We start from the raw sequence: 16,842 nt of genomic DNA, 5'->3' as shown, positions 1-16,842 counted from the left end.
TCTTAGAGCCTATGTATGCTTCAGACAAAGTGCTTATTAGATTTTCTAACAGTGTCTGTTAGTGCCCCACACCTTTCATCGGAATTGGGAAGGGCTGCATCCGACAACTTTTTAAACTCAATCTAGCTATAACTGAAATTGTGCTGTGTTCTGCCCATTTATACGATTCCTTGGGTCCTGTCATTACGACAGCAGGCTTTTCAATCTGGAGTGTAGCCAAACACTTTTGGCTTTAGATGTGGTTGGATGACAACTTGTAGGAACTGAGGCATACTGAACCATTTACTGCATGCTGCTGCTTGATGCCTGCTCCCAGCATCAAGGACTGTGTTGTTAAACATGCAATAACAATTTTTATTGGTCACCTGGGGATGCAGAGAAGATGCGAGCACAGTATTGACATATTATCAGCATACATTATTTACACATCCAGCAGACATGGAGCAACATTAGGATTAATTAAAGAGTTTTGCTAAAAATGCCTGAGGCATTCGATAACGATGCTATGAGAGCGGTGAGAGTAAACCAAAACACTAAAGTTGCAGGCCGGACAGCTAAACAATGAGCTGAAACTTGATGTAAACCTCTGTAAAGCTGAGGAGAGCAGGTGTTGATTCTCTGTAGGGTCATTATCACGAGCAATGCCTTTCACATTATTTTTACAATGTTAATAGAATGAACACTCCAAATCACAAATTAATTTAAATAGCATTGGGATCACAATGTTGTCTGTTAAAATAGGTTAAAATAAATGTGATGTTTGGAGTCAGTGTGCCAGTGTTACGTTTTCCTTTGTGCTACCACCATTGTCATGTGCTATTCTTTAGTACTTTCAGCCTCCTCCTCCTCATTACAAACACTAATTCACCTTATATTGGCTAGTATGTCCCAGTACTGTCAATATTACTATTAGGAGATTTGCATCTCCAAAGCTCTGTTCTTCGGGTATACCCCGATCCAAATCTGAAGCATGGGAGCAAAGCCACACCACTAAATCCAGCTGTAGTACCAGTCTTTGCAATATGGTTTGTCTCATGAGAGTGACATTGTGATACATTAGACATCGTGTTGAATTTACATGATAAATGAATACTGTGCTGGGCTGCCTTTAAGAGAAAGACTTTAGTTTGCATTGAAACCTCCTCTCTTGTATGAGAAGTCCAGCAAATAAAATGAAATGAAGCAGAAGAAAAAGTATATATGTGACAGTTTTCTCTTTCTACAAATATAATCTGGCATTTAGAACTAATCCTAGTCTATAGAGGAGCCGTGCTGTATTGGAGGTGACTGAGCCGGGTGATTTATATGACGAACACTGGCTTCATGTTCAGTATTACATTATCGCTATGACAGCTGTAGATTACGCACACACATCTTTAATAAGTCCTGCAAGTGATGGAGAGGTCTACTTTTGCGTGTTGGATTGTTGTGAATCTACACCCTTGGTGTTTTTTTCTGCATGTGTGTAAGCAATGTCAGTATGTGAAGTGTCTGTGCATTCATGTGCACATCCAATGTGTGTGTGTGTGTGTGTGCAGCTGGTGTGAGTGTTTTCCATTTTGTGTGCTGGGGCTAGAATTGGCCTGTCAGTCACAGTAAAGAGGGGAGGAGTGGGAGACGACAGGTGTCTCAGGGAGCGGGGGAGGGAGGAAAAGAGAGAGCGTGAAAGAGAAGGGCAAAAGAGCAAAAGAGGAGGAGGAGGAAGAAAGTGAAGTTTGGGCAGCCAATGTAGAACTTTTGTTGTTTTCCCAAAGTGAAATTCTAACAGCAATGCATTAGAAATGTTTGAAAGTTACTAGGTTTAAAGATTATTTGTATGTCAGTGATAGCTAGTTTTAGAGCCTAGACATTAGAGGCAGTGGTGGAAATAGGTGGGAACACACTACAATGCTGTTCAGGGACTAAAAGGAAGGAGGGCTCAGATTTCGAAAATCTATGGTTTATACAGGAAATCAAGTTAAATTGGGCAATGTATTTTTTTTTACCTCATATTCATAGCCAATCCAATTGTCTTGACTTCAAAGTGTCAAATTGATTTGATATAGATATTGTACTTTTCATCTCTCTCTTAAAAAAAGTTTTATGAAATATCTGATCCATACCACCAACCTTTTTTTATTTAAAGATATATTTTGGGGCATTTTTGCCTCTATTTTTGAGATGCAGGAAAATCGATAGCAGTAGGAAACAGGGAGAGAGACAGAAGGCAACACGCAGCAAAGGGCCACAGGCTGGACTCGAAGCCAAGCCGCTGCAGTAAGGTCTCTGCCTTGTACATGGGGCAGGTTCTCAACCAAGCGAGCTACACTACACTCCCTCTGCCCAACATTTAACTGGGGGACACTGAACAAGAAAGATTTCCTTTAGTTAGAGGAAATAATCCTAATTTCCCAGCAATGCTTCGCTGCCCAGGGTAGAGCGCCCCAGGCTTCAGAGGCAGATGCGACAACAGCAGGATGACAGGACAGTATACAACTGCCCCCCTTCAAAACTTATTCCCCACTGTTTGTCATCATTCCTCTTCACCACTCGTCAATACGAGCGTCATGATGAGTCTCCGTGTGGAGACAGGACTTGTTACCACACGTTTTGTACTATGCACTGTTGTTGGCAAAAGTGACTTTTTTATTGCTGGTGGTTGTTTCTCAGACATTGTGTTTGCAAAACATATACTGTACAGCCAATATTGAGCTTGACTGAGTGAGAGCATGCGTGAGGAGGGGGCTGCAAAGCGTGTGCACGAGCAGTGATTGACACTGCGTTAGAGACTGCCAGAGGAATCAGATTTTTTTCACAGATTATCTGTCTCATATACTACTGTCAGGATATAGTAAGAGTTTTAGCAAATATGACAAAAAGTTATGAAAAATCAAAAATTTACTGTGAACATTGTGTTACGCCTGTGGCTTCTTCACATTCACCGTGTGATTTTTCATTGCTTAATAATGCGACCTACCAGCACCTCACTGTTGTTGCTGTGCACAGGGAATTTCTTGTTTTAGTATACTGCGTAGAGCACACACAATGCTAGGCAACGCAGTGGTTGTACTCACCTGTCTGAATGTCATTCTGTGAGTCTTGTGCACCACAAAGTCCTCAAAAATTTGCTACTGCTTCAACTTCTTTGCATGACCATTCTCAGTTTACATTATAACCATTCATCTCAGTCTGTCCCATTATAACCGGTCTGCTTAACCAATGTCCCAACATAACAAGTCCACCTTTCTCAAAGTCAAACATTTTACGCTGAAAGACGCTCCACAGTCAAAGTGAAATGGTCAGAAAAAACAGAAAGTGTTTTGTGTTATGGTTTTTGGGGTTAATGTTCGTATTTTTCCATGGTATTCTAGTTCATGTCCTTTTCTGTGTGTTTTAGTACATTTATTATTCCCATGCTCTGCATTCTTGACTAGGTTTGATTTTGTGACAGAAACATTATTTGGACAAACTAACACCCATAAACAACGCAGATCCATATGACTTAGCAAGACTGGTTTACAGACCCAGCACTGCCTTCACTCACATACCCTCACACTGTCAATTACCTCGTTTTTGGACAGAGCGCGTACACTTTGCGTGAGTTTGAAAGATATAAATTGCTAGAAGCGGTTTTGCAGGCTGGCCGGAAGATCTGCTCATTCACAAGCTGGCAAACTGCTTGACCAAAGGTAAGATGTCGCTCCTCTTTTTGGCCCAATTATTAAACCAAACAAAATCCGAAAGGACCACACAACATGGAGGAGTAAACATAATGAAGATTTCATTTACCCAAAATTCAACACAGCATGACATCAACTTCACATTCCCTATGCCAAGGTACAAATAATGCTAAGAAACCCAGCTTCAGACACACTGACAGACAGACAGATGATCCCACACACCAGCAGCTTCTCTTCTCTTCTCTGAGGCAGCTGCTGATTTAACACCTTTCTTTAGTTCCATTCTTACAGAACTTATCACATTCCTGAGCTGGCTTTTCCACCTAATTAATAACAAGCAACTTCGGGTAGAAGAAATTTCTGTTTCTATCGCATTTCTTGTGCTTTCCCAAATAACGTATTGGTTATTTGGGTACATCCCAAAAGGACATGAATTAATGTAAATATTGAAAAGGGAATTCTGAGGTTGAGGAAATTAACAATCGTTTCATTTTTTAATACTATAACACTTAACATTTATTTGGAACACCTACAAGATAAATGCTATTTCCTAGGAAAAATATTCTCCTGCACAGCCAGTGATATATTTTTGAGAATAACCGTTTAATATTTATGAGAGCAATAACAATAGTTTGTTTGGAACAAATAGAAAGTTCAACACAGAACACAGAAAGCTCCTGTCTACACTGAGTGTATTTATGTTTATTTAACATGTTGGAGCAGCCCCTGCACCGAGGGTAAAACATCACAGCAATGACTTCTCACCAACAGTGTCACCAAAGTCAAGACAAACAAGAACTGTGCACACTATCATGTTAGGGAAACAGAATCAAAAATGTTTTGGCTGTGCGTATTAAAAGGGAATCTGAATTTGTAACAAATCGTGTTTGTCCTACAGCTCCATACAGACCACTGACCACTTCGTCTACACATCTATGACAAAATGAGATGCGTCCACTCACATATTTGCTACCCGTTCTTTTCAATTCTCTCAAGCACATCCACACATTTCGCTCACACCGCTTACACCGCTCACACCGTTTCCTTCTTTCAGCTCATCACTCTTTTCTATCTGCTACTCCTTTTCTCCTTAGATTTGCTTCCTAAAGGGCTTGAGGATGATGGCCATGAATATTTCACTTAACTGCATTCTCATGTTATCAATAATAAAATGCCATTTTCATATAAATATTCTAAAAATACAGCTGGACTCTGCCTCTTCAGTGGTACATTAAAAATTCATACCCATCTAGCAAACTGCTAAATCTCCCACCATAGCTCACGCATATGGACATGACCGCTGGACTATGTGCAGGTGTTTCCTTCTCACATTTGTGTTTTTGTGCATGTTTGTGTCTCTGTGTGAGTGTGTATTTCTGGCACATCTTAAGCTTCTCACAACACACTGTCTTGGAGAAGCAGTCCAATTCAGTTAAAGCCAGAAAAGTGCTAAGGGAGGTGATTCACATTGTCAACAGTCTGAATCACCACAGCCTAATACTAAAGCACTCTAACATTACAGGCAGTTAGACAGACACACACGCTATCCCCAGCCCAGACGCACACTCGTACGAACACATCCCATATTCAGACTCAAATACTGTCTCTTACTCGCTCAGTCTGACGCACATGTGTATACAAATACACTCTGCTTGTCTCCCACACACACCATTTCCCTCCCTCACCGTGGTGAGATGTCACAGCCCTGTTGCATGAAGGCTCCCAGAGAGAACCAGAGGGAGTTGAAGATGCCAAACTCGTTGGGAGGTTGGTCAGTGGGGCCCAGTTCTGCTGTGCCTTCCTCTGGTTCCTCTGCATGCCACTCGTAAGGGCTAAAGCGACTCACCTGAGACAGTGAAGGAAAAAATAAGAGTTTAGAGGTCTGTAAAGGAAAGAAAGAACAGCCTTATTCTAGTACAGGCTGAAGTAAATGAACAGCTAAATAGCACAGACAAAACCATAGAGGGTAAATATAATGTGACCGTTGTGGAAGAGAAAAATGTTTCCTTGAATAAGCAGACACTCTGGTGTCATAGGAGTTATGCTGACATGATCTTGACTATGTGAATGTCTTAAATATCGCCCACATTAAGTATTTGCATATCTTGCATACAGAGATGTCTTTTAAGTATCTAATGATTTCCAGAAGCTTTCTTCAACATTGTAAAAAAAAAAAAAAAAAACATTACTGTGAGGGGGTAAAGGCAAGATCGCTATACTTGATTTTTTTTTTTACTTTGTAACTGATTACTCAAAGCTATTACATCATCAGAAAAGGGCATCCAGCAGTAAAAACTGCAATGAAAAGAAGTCTCATCTCCTCTATCTATATTATTAAAATTGACCAAACTGATTTCTGATCAGCAGGAAATGTGTCCTATAAGGATCTAGAAGGTCTGATAGGGCACTATGTGCTGTAGCCCACAACATTTTTAGCCTGTGTGAGCAACAAATAAGACATCTATTCTTTCATCTCCAAGCCTTTTAAAACTCTTCAAACTGTTACAGTCCTGCAATTTAACTCAAGTGCATCACTCACCAAAAACAGCACAACACTGACTCCAATGTAAGCGAACACTATGCACATCCAGATCTCGTAGGCCAGTGGGTCCAGGAAAGAGAAAACACCTGGTTTAGACTTCTGGGGCTTCTTGATCATGATGGAGATTCCCAGAGACATGAAGGGCTTCGAGAAGTCAATCACTTCTTCTCTCACCAGAGTGATGGTCAGCGGGGCCACAGCAATTTCTGCTTTCTGCAAAGAGGCAGTGGGGTGAAAAGTATGTGTTTAATTTAGGTTATTCATACGTCACTGCATTTCATTTGCAGTAAATTTATATAAAAAGGGCGAGTGATGGTAACTCTCTGTGAACTCCTTTATCTGTAGAAGGGGAACATCTGAGGACAAAGCTGAAGGATTGAGAAATATAATTTGAAACACAAGGTGCAGGCAAAGTAGACACACACAGTAAGGATCAGCGGAGTTTGAAGCAGGAGCAACATAAGGAAGGGAGTGAAGGAAATAAGGGAGGCAAAAAAAGGCAAGTGGTATAGCAGGAGAGAGAGATAGGTTGAAAGAGACACAGGAGGTAAAGGGGAAACCAGTAGAATGACAGAGAAGTAATTCATACGTAGGCATGAAAGTCACACTGCCAGAATATAAATTAGTCTGCAAGGTCTCACACACACACACACACACACGCAAAATCTGTAGTCAAAGACATAATTCATTCAGCACACTGAGTATCTGTCTCTGAGTAGCGACGTGTGTCTAAACAAGTCTGCAGTCTTGATCTGAAAGAGAGGCTACAATAACAGCATATCAAATAACAAGGGTTCCTTCGCTACAAGGAGTGAGGGATGCTACAATGCAAGGAGAATAAATAGCAAAAGAAAGACAAGGAAGTCAGATGTGATAGAAAAGAAAACAGGGAGGGCAGAGGGATATGAAAAACTTCAAAAAAGAAAGAGATGAAATAAATTGGAGACAGAAAGCAGGAGACATAAGTACACATCATGAAAGAAAAGGAGAAGAAAGTCACAAAAATAAACAGTGAGTGCGGGACACAGAGCTATAAACCAGAGCAAAGCAGAGGACAAAGTGCTGAAATCTTATGAACATATTTCTCTACGTGGCAGAAGAGTCATCAGAAAGGACTGCGGGTGACAAATCAAACCTGATTAGTCAATGCAGCGGTTCTGCCGTGTCACCTTCCACTATACGGATTCTGGAGGCTAATTAATTCGGTCGCTGTTCAGCAGCAACGTCTCCACTTTCACTCTTCCGCATAGTGACGAATGACATTGTCTTCTGCATGCTGATAAAGTTTGCGTTGAGACAGTGAATGTGAAATCTCAGACCGTGCATGGTCGTGAATGGCATACTGTAATTAGCCAGCTTGCCAAATTCTTAAGAAATAAGTGAACCCTTGGAGAAACAGCATCTCTGCAGGAAACTGAATTGGTAACTAAGGAGATGCAGAGCTTGAGACAAGTTTATGTACTCTGGAAGAGTTATTTTGAGCATTTCTCAGCTTTGGTGATTGCATGATGACCCGTGGTGGGGTCACAATTGCAGGAGTACATATAATGCAATGTAATAGCCCTGCAGTACTGTATATGTGATATCTATGAATATTACAATGTTCAACACAATTTCTCTGTGGCTTTAATTTGTGATGTTGTTTTACTGGAATGCATTACTACTGTTTTGTAAGTTGTTATATTCTCCTATCCTGTGTGTATAGTACAGTGTCATTCTGAAGAATTTGAACACTTGACATGTTTTATTGTGTATGGATTATTGAAAAAAGTACAGATTTAACAACAATTCAAATGTGGCTGTAACACAACCTCTTAAAATACAGTGAGTTCAGCAATTCTGAAGACAAAGTCTGTCGATATGTGTCGATGCTGAATTAATGACTTGATTAACCAAATGACAGAAATTGTATTGAAAACTATTTTGGTGATCACATAATCGCTTATTTGATTTTAAAGTTTAAACATCATTTGTTTTCTCACTGCTATGCCCCCTCCTGCTTTCACTGGCTGGGTACACTTTCAACTGATACATATTTTGACAACTAGTCACCTCAATTCTGTCAATGTTTATTTCTTATACTCAGTCCCGTATTAACTTTCTTGTATGTCTGTCTGTCTACTCATACATACAAGATCTCATAGTTATGTTTCTAATGTTTGTAGCTTATCTTAAAGTGTGCCAAAGAACTATAAATAAACTGAAGTTGAATTCAATCAGATTGAACTAACAAACCATTTAAAGACATCATCTTCGGATCTGAGAGACTGAAATGGACATTCACCCCAGTAGCATTAGATACACTATACAGTGAAACAACTCATCGTAAACGTTAACTGACGATACAATCAATCTTTGCAAACTCCAAACTCACCCCATACACAAGCTCTCCAACCATGCCGTTCCATATCTTCGTCTCCGGATCTCTGGCTCCATATTTCCCATCTGGCACGATGGAGATCTTGTATTTGATTCCAATGTGCTTGGCGATCTCCGAGGCCAAGTCCACACAGTATCCCTCAAACTGGTCGTTGCCTTCATAAAGTTCCCAGTTCTTCTTCAGCATCACATAGGGACCCTCCTACAAAGCCAGCAAAAGGGGAGAAAGACACAACTGTTTGGAGGAACATGACGGCATGGTTATTAAGGAGAAGGGAAAGCAGCAGTCAGCAGATTGGTTATAAACATTGTGGCACAGGGAAACACATACTGTACAAAGAAAATGAAGATAATGACAATTATTCCTGGCGAAAAAATGTAGGTACATACATTTTCAAAAGAAACATACAGTTCTATGAAATACACCAACGCAATGCTACAGACACATTTCAATTCTGCTTTGACAAATTAAACTGGACACCATAATTTTTTTTTTTAATTATAGGAGATAAATATGTTGCAGACAATCTATGTTGTCATGAAATCACCCGAAATTTGATAGAAACAGTTGCACACAGTTGTTTATAAAAGGAAAAATATTAGAACTGTTTTTGAAAGGCCATTTCTAAGTTAGATGTTTTATTTCTTCTGACTTCTAGTGCCTTGTTTTGTGTCTTCGTCAGACTCTACATGCCTCCATTGGGACCTATACCTGACTCAGTAGAACACTAATGCTGAGAGGAGAGAAATGAGGGGGAAATACAGCAGGAGAGATGAAAAAGAGGAAGACTGCTGCTTTGGTAATGTGTTGTAAGAGGGAGAATTATTTCTGTGCATGCAGTTAACAAAGATGAAAGCAAACAGAGAGTTTAATTTAGTTGTCTACAGAGATGGTGGGTGTATTGATAAACACAGACACAAGCATGGTCACAGAGAAGCATGCACACGCATTACCACACCAATAGATACCCAGGGTATTCTCAGAGAAAAGAAACAGACACAGACTGAGTGACACCGTATCCACCAGGAGAAGTGAGTTATGGTATAATGCCTGAGGCTCATCACCCTGTAATCCAACTGAAACCAAGCCTATTAAAATTCTATCAAACCATTTTTAATCAAAGACTAATCTCATCTAATTATCAGACAAGCTTGTATAATATCCAACACTCCCAAGCTATAAAACGGTTTATGAAGCTCATAAAACACAATAAAAAATGATAACGTATTTTGGATTGAATTCTTCATTTAGACAATTGATTCACATAACAAACAAGTACAGTTTAATCAAAGAGGATTTTAGACTCTTTTAAAAGGGTCAAATGAGAAATGAAATCATACTGACACAGATTTGGAGAGAATTACAGAAACCATCTTCAATCCAGGGAATTGAATTACACTGAGAGCAAGTCTAGATCAGAAGCAGGTAGGCAGAGGGATTTAAAAAAGATCTTACAATGCAAACTGGACTATACAAACAAATCATACAAAGTGAAGCTGGACTTATGAATCCTCTATCCTCTTTCTCTTCAGTAAGAGCTTTAAAAAACCCATTCCTTTGTGTACTTGCGAGGGGTGTCCACTTTCATAGTCGAATCAGAATTGACGACGATGGATGGATGGAATCAGAATTATCATGTCTTGACTATAGTCGACTGACCGTAGAATTGTCTGTATGTTACTGTAACTTACACTGTACATACAGCTAAACTGAGGCTTATTGCTGACCTTTTACTCACAGCTCTGCTCGCCTGCCATTCACCAGTCTCTATGGAGTTGTGCATGCCTGCTGAGATTTGCCTGCAAGGTGCACACACAACTCAACACCGCGGAAATGGTGCTATGTCTCTCTTCCACTTCAACCACACAGACTCTCTCTATCTCTCACACACACACACACACACACACACACTTCTGGATTTATTCACCCACTTTAAAATATTTATTTAAAGCTTTTTCTTTTCACATGTTTATTTACAGCATTATATGTTGATATTTATATCATAATATTTACTTATTGGGAGAAAACCGGTAGTTCTATGTAAAATCAGACATTGAGCACCCCATACAGCCAAAGTGGCATGATCCTCATTTCATAACACCTCGGCGAAGGTTTGCAATCGAATCAGGCTGCTTCTATCGAAGCATTGCAACTTTGATTATTCGGGGTCACCCCTAGTTCTTGCGTTTGACTGACAGGATATTTAACAAATTATTATGGTTATTAAGTATTTGTCCAGTACTTTGGTTACTTTCAAAACTAATGACATTCAGCCTCAGCTGTCCTGTGTTTAGTGCTAATTACCAAATGTTAGCATGCAAACACTCTTAACTAATATGGTGAACATGGTAAATACCTCCTAAACATCAACATGCTATCATTATCATTTTGAGCATGTTAGCATGCTAATATGAGCATTTAGCTCAAAGCACTGCTGTGCCAAATTACAGCCTCACAAAGCCCCTAGCATGGCTATAGACTCCTCCTCTCTCTTAATCCAATTATCTACCTAGTAACTCAGTTTCTTCAAGTTAAATGACTTGTAAGTTTTAAAATGCACTGTTAAGTATTAAGCCACAATTCCAGCAGTTGTCACAAATGTTATTTTGGATGTGCATGCCCATTCCTTTGTGCATAAACAAATATATTATAATAAGAATATTCTAACACTTACATATAAAAGGTTGAGAAACAAATATATATTTTAAAATAAACAACAAACATTGAACTGTTACATTTCTGACGTACTGAACCATTATTCAGTCATCAATATAAGATTTGTTCAAACAAAATACATTTCTTCTAAAAACATTATCATCAAATACAAACATTTTCCACATTGTCTACAATGTCAGAACATACAAAACATTTCTTCCAAAATGTCATTATCAGGGACATTAGCAAGTCCCCAGGCGCTCATTCCACTGACTCAACATGAATCATAATGTTAATGAACACAAAAACATTTTCGAGTAAATTCCCTCTAGTACTTCGACAAAGCCATGGATAGCCAGAGATAAAGAACAGAAGAGATGTGAGCTGAAAACCATGGTGTACAGTAAAGGACAATACCAGAGTGATTCAAAGTTCAAAGTAACCTATACTGTTTACACCTAAATTACAGTTTCACAATCACCTTGCTGCACATAACATACCCTCTATGATTTTTTTGGTTCTACCTTGTTGTGATACTTCCCAGAGATACACCAAATGGTATTAACAGAAACGTGACGTTACAGTTTCCGTCAAACATGTGTTTGAGAATTATTTTGTGGCAGAGATTATTTGAAGGTGAATGACACTAAGCTGCTCGTATGTTTGGTGCATGAAAACAACTCAATCTGAAAACACGGGCAAAGATAAAGCAAAAATTCTCTACAAAAATAAGGTGGACCTGACAATGACAATGCTGGGAATATTCAGCTCAGGTTTTTCTTAAGCAAGATGAAAAGAACACTGAAGCAAAGCTAACTGTTTTCAACTTTATGCTAACTTTAGCTAACCGGCTGCTGGTTTCAGCAACATATTGAATGGACACACATGAGTATGGTTTCGATCTCCTTATTGAACTCTTGGCAAGGAAGCGAGTAAGCGTAGTTCCCAAAGACAAACTATTCCTTTTAGCGTATTTATTTTGCACTATAATTTGTACACAGCGTGCTGAAATGTAAAATATGCTTTCTGGTGAATTCTTCTGATTCTGATTCTTCTTATCTCAGTGGGTCTAAAGCATTAAAAGGTGTCCCACATCGAGAGATCAAACTATTATTACTATTACATTATTAGTGAACCTCCCTTGAAAAATGAAGGTTGTATTGCTTCACTTTTCATCTCAAATCATTGACTCTTGAGGGAAATCATTTACTTAATTTGTTTTAACAAAGAGATTGCAGCATCTCTGTTGCCTCCATCATCAAATTGCCCTCAGATTTGTTAAAAAGTCAAGGTTACTTTGTTGAGTTAATTTAGTATTATGACGGCAACTAAACATAAACAGGCACACCGATACACCCATACTAGTGGAAGCTCTGCCAACAGCGTTTTACTTTAAAGCCTCCTTAAGGTTTGTTATCAGTTTGCCCCAGACACATTTGTCTCGGTGTGCAGGTAGTAATGCGAATGCTGTGTGCTGGATGTTAGTGCATGTATTTACTGCTGGGAAGAAAGCATCATGTTTGGGTGTTGCATGTGGCATCTTGAGTAAGGGCATGGCAAGAAATGGGAGGTGAAACAGTGAGAGAAAAAGGGAGGAAATAAGAAGATCGGGAGGTTGAAAGGAAAAAAGGGAAGGGGGCACGGTAAAGAGAAATAGGAGGAAATGCGGATGGAGAGGGGGATGTGGAGCGTGTTGCCTACAAGAAACTACAGAAAAAAGATGAAAGAGCAGATCAGAATACAAACAGTGATAGCTACAGGGAGAATGAAAGATAGATAGGAACAGAAAAAGGGAAAATGTGAGGGAGAAAAAATGGAAAGTGAGAATATGACAAAGTGAAAAATGAGGAGGAAAAGAGGCAGAAAGCAAAAGACGGGGTGGGATAAAAAGACAGACATAAAGAGGGAAAATGGAAAGAGGGGGAACAGCTTTGTAGAAGCAAATGGTTGGGGCTGATAAGACATGAAACACTTCACACTGGAGCCAAAAAGGCATACAGGACTTGCTATGTAAGCCAGTTAGCCAGCCAGCCATCCGACTGGACAGTCACCTAACTGTCCAGTCACTCATCCAGGCTGCCAAACAGACACTCTCCGTATAGCATTTAAAATGCCAGACTGTCACATAACGAGTTAACCAAGCACATTTATTCAGACTGGAGAGGCAAGCCAGGCATTCGGTTAGTCACAGCCTGTTTCAGTCATTCAGTTGGTCAATCAGTTAATTCATTCATTAATTACTGCAATTACACTGCATAATCATCTACCCAGTCACATATTTGGCCAGTGAGTCAGCATGATTATCCCATAGCTATTCTGCCATAAAGGGAGCAAGGCAGTTCAGCCGTCAGTCAGCCAGTACCCAGTTTGCTATAGTCACTATGCCGGTTGGTCAGACAGAGTCAACCTGCCAGGTAAACAGCTGTTCTCTGTAAGTCAGCTGTCTTTGTCAGCCAGCCACAAAGACAGTCACAAGTCAATCAGCTGCTAAGTAAGTCGTTCCACCTGGTAAGCAACCAGCCGGAGACATTGTTGTCAGTCTAGCCAATGATTCAAGTCACCACCCACTCCTTCCAGTCCATCAGCCGGTCAAACAGCATCCACAATACTTTTGTAAGTGACTATTTTGGTGAAACAAGATGTATATTTTTCCAACTCAAACATTTTTTGAAGCCTTGCATATTTTGTCTTCTGTTTATGTTATTTGGCCTACTTTATACGATCACATAAATAATGTAGCTCCTTAATATCAACTTCCCATCTTCAGCTCTATGTATCAAAGTCGTGTATCCCGATGAAGAGTCTTGTGGGAACATTGATCTTTCATTTATAAGCACACTGTGGGAGAATGTTTTGTGGACTGGACAGTTTTTTTTTAGTGCTCTGTGTGCTGCACCTGTGCCTGCTATGCTTTTGAAAATCCATCCATCATAAAGAAATACATTTACAGGTGAATTGAATTGATTTTAAATCATAAAATGTTTTATAATGTAATATTACATTACAGTTAAACACACAAATGGCTAAAGGAGCATTTTGTATGCTGCTGTTAACTTAGGCCAACGCAAAAGCATAAATAAGAGATTGTCATGTCCTCACGTGGTACGTAAACAAGTACAGCAAGTGCACATTACTAAACGCAAATTCCAACAGGTTTAACAATCAATCCCCATCAATGCACTTTGCTCGAACAGGTTGTGTTTGTGTAAATGTGTGTGTGTATTTTTTATAGTATGAGAGCTAACATGCTGCAATTGTGCATGACTTTCAGGGTGGTTGTTAGGTTAGGTTCGTATGTGTATAAGCTGCATAAATCTCTTCTCAGTCAGTGGATGGTGATGGTGAACACCAATTTCATTGTCATGTTAGAGTATAGTGACTTAAAGCTGTATTATCAGAGTCGTGCTATTGGACATTTAACTTGTCTACATTATAGACAAGTTAAAACATTTATAATGGCGCAGTGTAATATGTGGGGATCTTTTGTGCTTTGGACAAGCTCCACTAGTGTTGAATACCTTTCAGGTGTTGAGCTCTCAGAGGAGCTGACATAAAGAAGAGGAAAGTTGACCAAGTAAGCATGACTGAGTAGATTTACAGAGTGACGGAGCAGAAAGCTGAAGATGGGGGAAGAGGGGTATCAAAAAGGTGAGGGCTGCAAAATGCAGGGCATGAAGACCTGTCCATGTATCACTCTCCTCCCACACTTTCTCTTAAAATAAAATAAAACACAGAAATAATGTGGAAACAGTAAAAAATTATGTATTTTGTTGAGGTAATTGCTCCTGCAGGTGCTCTGCAGTATAACAGAGAAGGTGGTGGTGACTGTGGTGTCCTCAAAAAGAGTGAAAAGAATCTGAATTAACAGAGCTGTCTGATGGTCCGGTGATTTTGCGCAGCCAAATGTCAGATCTTGACAGCGTCCACAAAAACCCTTGCAGAGCTCTCGTCCAACTGTGGCTTTTGTCATGAGACGGAGAAAGGAGCACATTGAGCAAGGCGTCCCAGTGCTATACAGGGTCAAAACATGGAGGCCCTTAATCTCCTTTTCATCTGTTTGGTCCCTCTTTGTCATTGCTGTTTTGTTAATGCGGGACAAACCACTTATAAACAAAGAAATAATTTCAATAACAACAACAAAAAATCACCTTTTCAAACAAATATAAATAAAAAAAGCAGTCACAACAAAACAAAAACAGAGCACAGTGAGTCTTTGTACAGAGCTATAGACAAACTCAGTCTGTCTGTCCTCTGTCTTTCCCAAGGGTTTGGGTCTGTGTTTCAGTCTGTTGCTCTGTCTGCAGACCCGGGATCAGTGTCGCAGCAGAGGCTTCCTCATCATCAGAGGCTGCAAAGAGGAGGAGGTGGCTGAGCTAACGTTAGCCAAGGCCTGCTGAGGTCACCATCCACAGAGAAATATACAGGTGAGGGAGGCATGGAGGTAAAAACGAGGGGTGAAGGGGGTTGAAGAGGTGAGTGGAGTTAAAGAAAGACAGCAAGACACCATAACAGAGAGAGAAGATTGTGGCGTAAAGTCAGATGACAGAAAGACACGGGTGGGAAGAAATAGGGAAGAAACAATAATCGAAAAGATATATGCAGTAATGCCAAACTTTTCCACATTCATCTCTTTTACAATCACACAAAATGAATGTAATTAGAAACAACACAAGCAAAACAGCCATACAAACAGCAACAGAGTGTGATGTATTCAAACAGAATTAACATAATATACACATATTCAAAATAGTATTTTGTCATAGAAAAACAACTTGCCCTTTAATTTATAAGATTGTGTTGATGTGTTTGTATTTTCTTACATGGGCCTGGCTGAAGGCACCACACCACACACTGTGTTGAGGTTTAATACATTGCCAGCATGTCTGGAGGCAGGGCCGTCACTGGGGACCTTTAGTCCAACTGAATTCATTTTTCTGAACTCTTTCCTGCAGCATGTTTGGTCATTTTCCTTTCTGCAGACCTGACTGGTAACTACCACGTCCGGCCACTGGAGGCACTGTAGACCTTTATTATCAAATCAACATCTTGAACACTAGTCCACTTCTAGGTATGAGAACTAAATTACTATATGTATACTGCAGATATTTTGGTCATACTTAGGAGTTTGCTGGATGAAGCAATGTGGTTTGAAAAAAATGCTGAATAGCCAAAGCTCAAGCATCTGTGGCTTGTTTTATCTCTGGGCTGAAATTAGTCTTCTGACTTGCTTTCACTTGCATCATTTTGCATGCTCAATTGAATTAGACTGATTGCATTTACAGGAAGGGGATGGCCACCATAAAAAAGGCTGCAGATGGGTGAAGTGAAATCAAATGTAAGCAGAGGATGTGCACAAATACACCGATTAGCCCTCCTTTATCCGTGTTTGTAGAAGAAAGTGGAGTAATTATACTGGGCTGCAGACCTGTGTCTATGTGAAAGCCATTAGAAGAGACTGGACTGAGGTCACTTCCAAATGGGGATCTGAGGTCAGTTTTAGATTTGCCTACTAATGAGACATTAGTGTAATCTTCCAGCTGGACAAGTGCCACTGCCTTTTGGCTGTGCTCGGAGTGCTCACTACAGCTCATCCAGAACCTGATTTT

At 39.9% G+C, this 16,842-nt stretch overlaps 1 protein-coding gene across 4 annotated transcripts in view; it reads right to left on the bottom strand.

The window, feature by feature from the left end:
* gria4a (glutamate receptor, ionotropic, AMPA 4a) overlaps positions 1 to 16,842 on the bottom strand; it is a 121,695-nt gene that overhangs the window by 31,443 nt on the left and 73,410 nt on the right. For 3 of the 4 annotated variants that reach the window (XM_038693969.1, XM_038693965.1, XM_038693966.1), the window contains exons 11-13: positions 8,576 to 8,782; positions 6,199 to 6,414; positions 5,345 to 5,505 (exon numbers count right to left, since the gene is read on the bottom strand). In XM_038693969.1, the coding sequence (XP_038549897.1) occupies positions 5,345 to 5,505; positions 6,199 to 6,414; positions 8,576 to 8,782 (584 nt within the window). Of the gene's footprint in view, positions 1 to 5,344; positions 5,506 to 6,198; positions 6,415 to 8,575; positions 8,783 to 14,200; positions 15,585 to 16,842 lie in introns of those variants that run through there. The other variant, XM_038693968.1, reaches the window with a different exon arrangement.

This window comes from Micropterus salmoides, unplaced genomic scaffold (genome assembly GCF_014851395.1).
Source record: "Micropterus salmoides isolate LMB-PRFRI ecotype aquatic unplaced genomic scaffold, ASM1485139v1 Ms_hic_scaffold_3, whole genome shotgun sequence".
NCBI lineage: Eukaryota > Metazoa > Chordata > Actinopteri > Centrarchiformes > Centrarchidae > Micropterus > Micropterus salmoides.
This window is presented reverse-complemented; position numbering and strand designations above follow the sequence as displayed.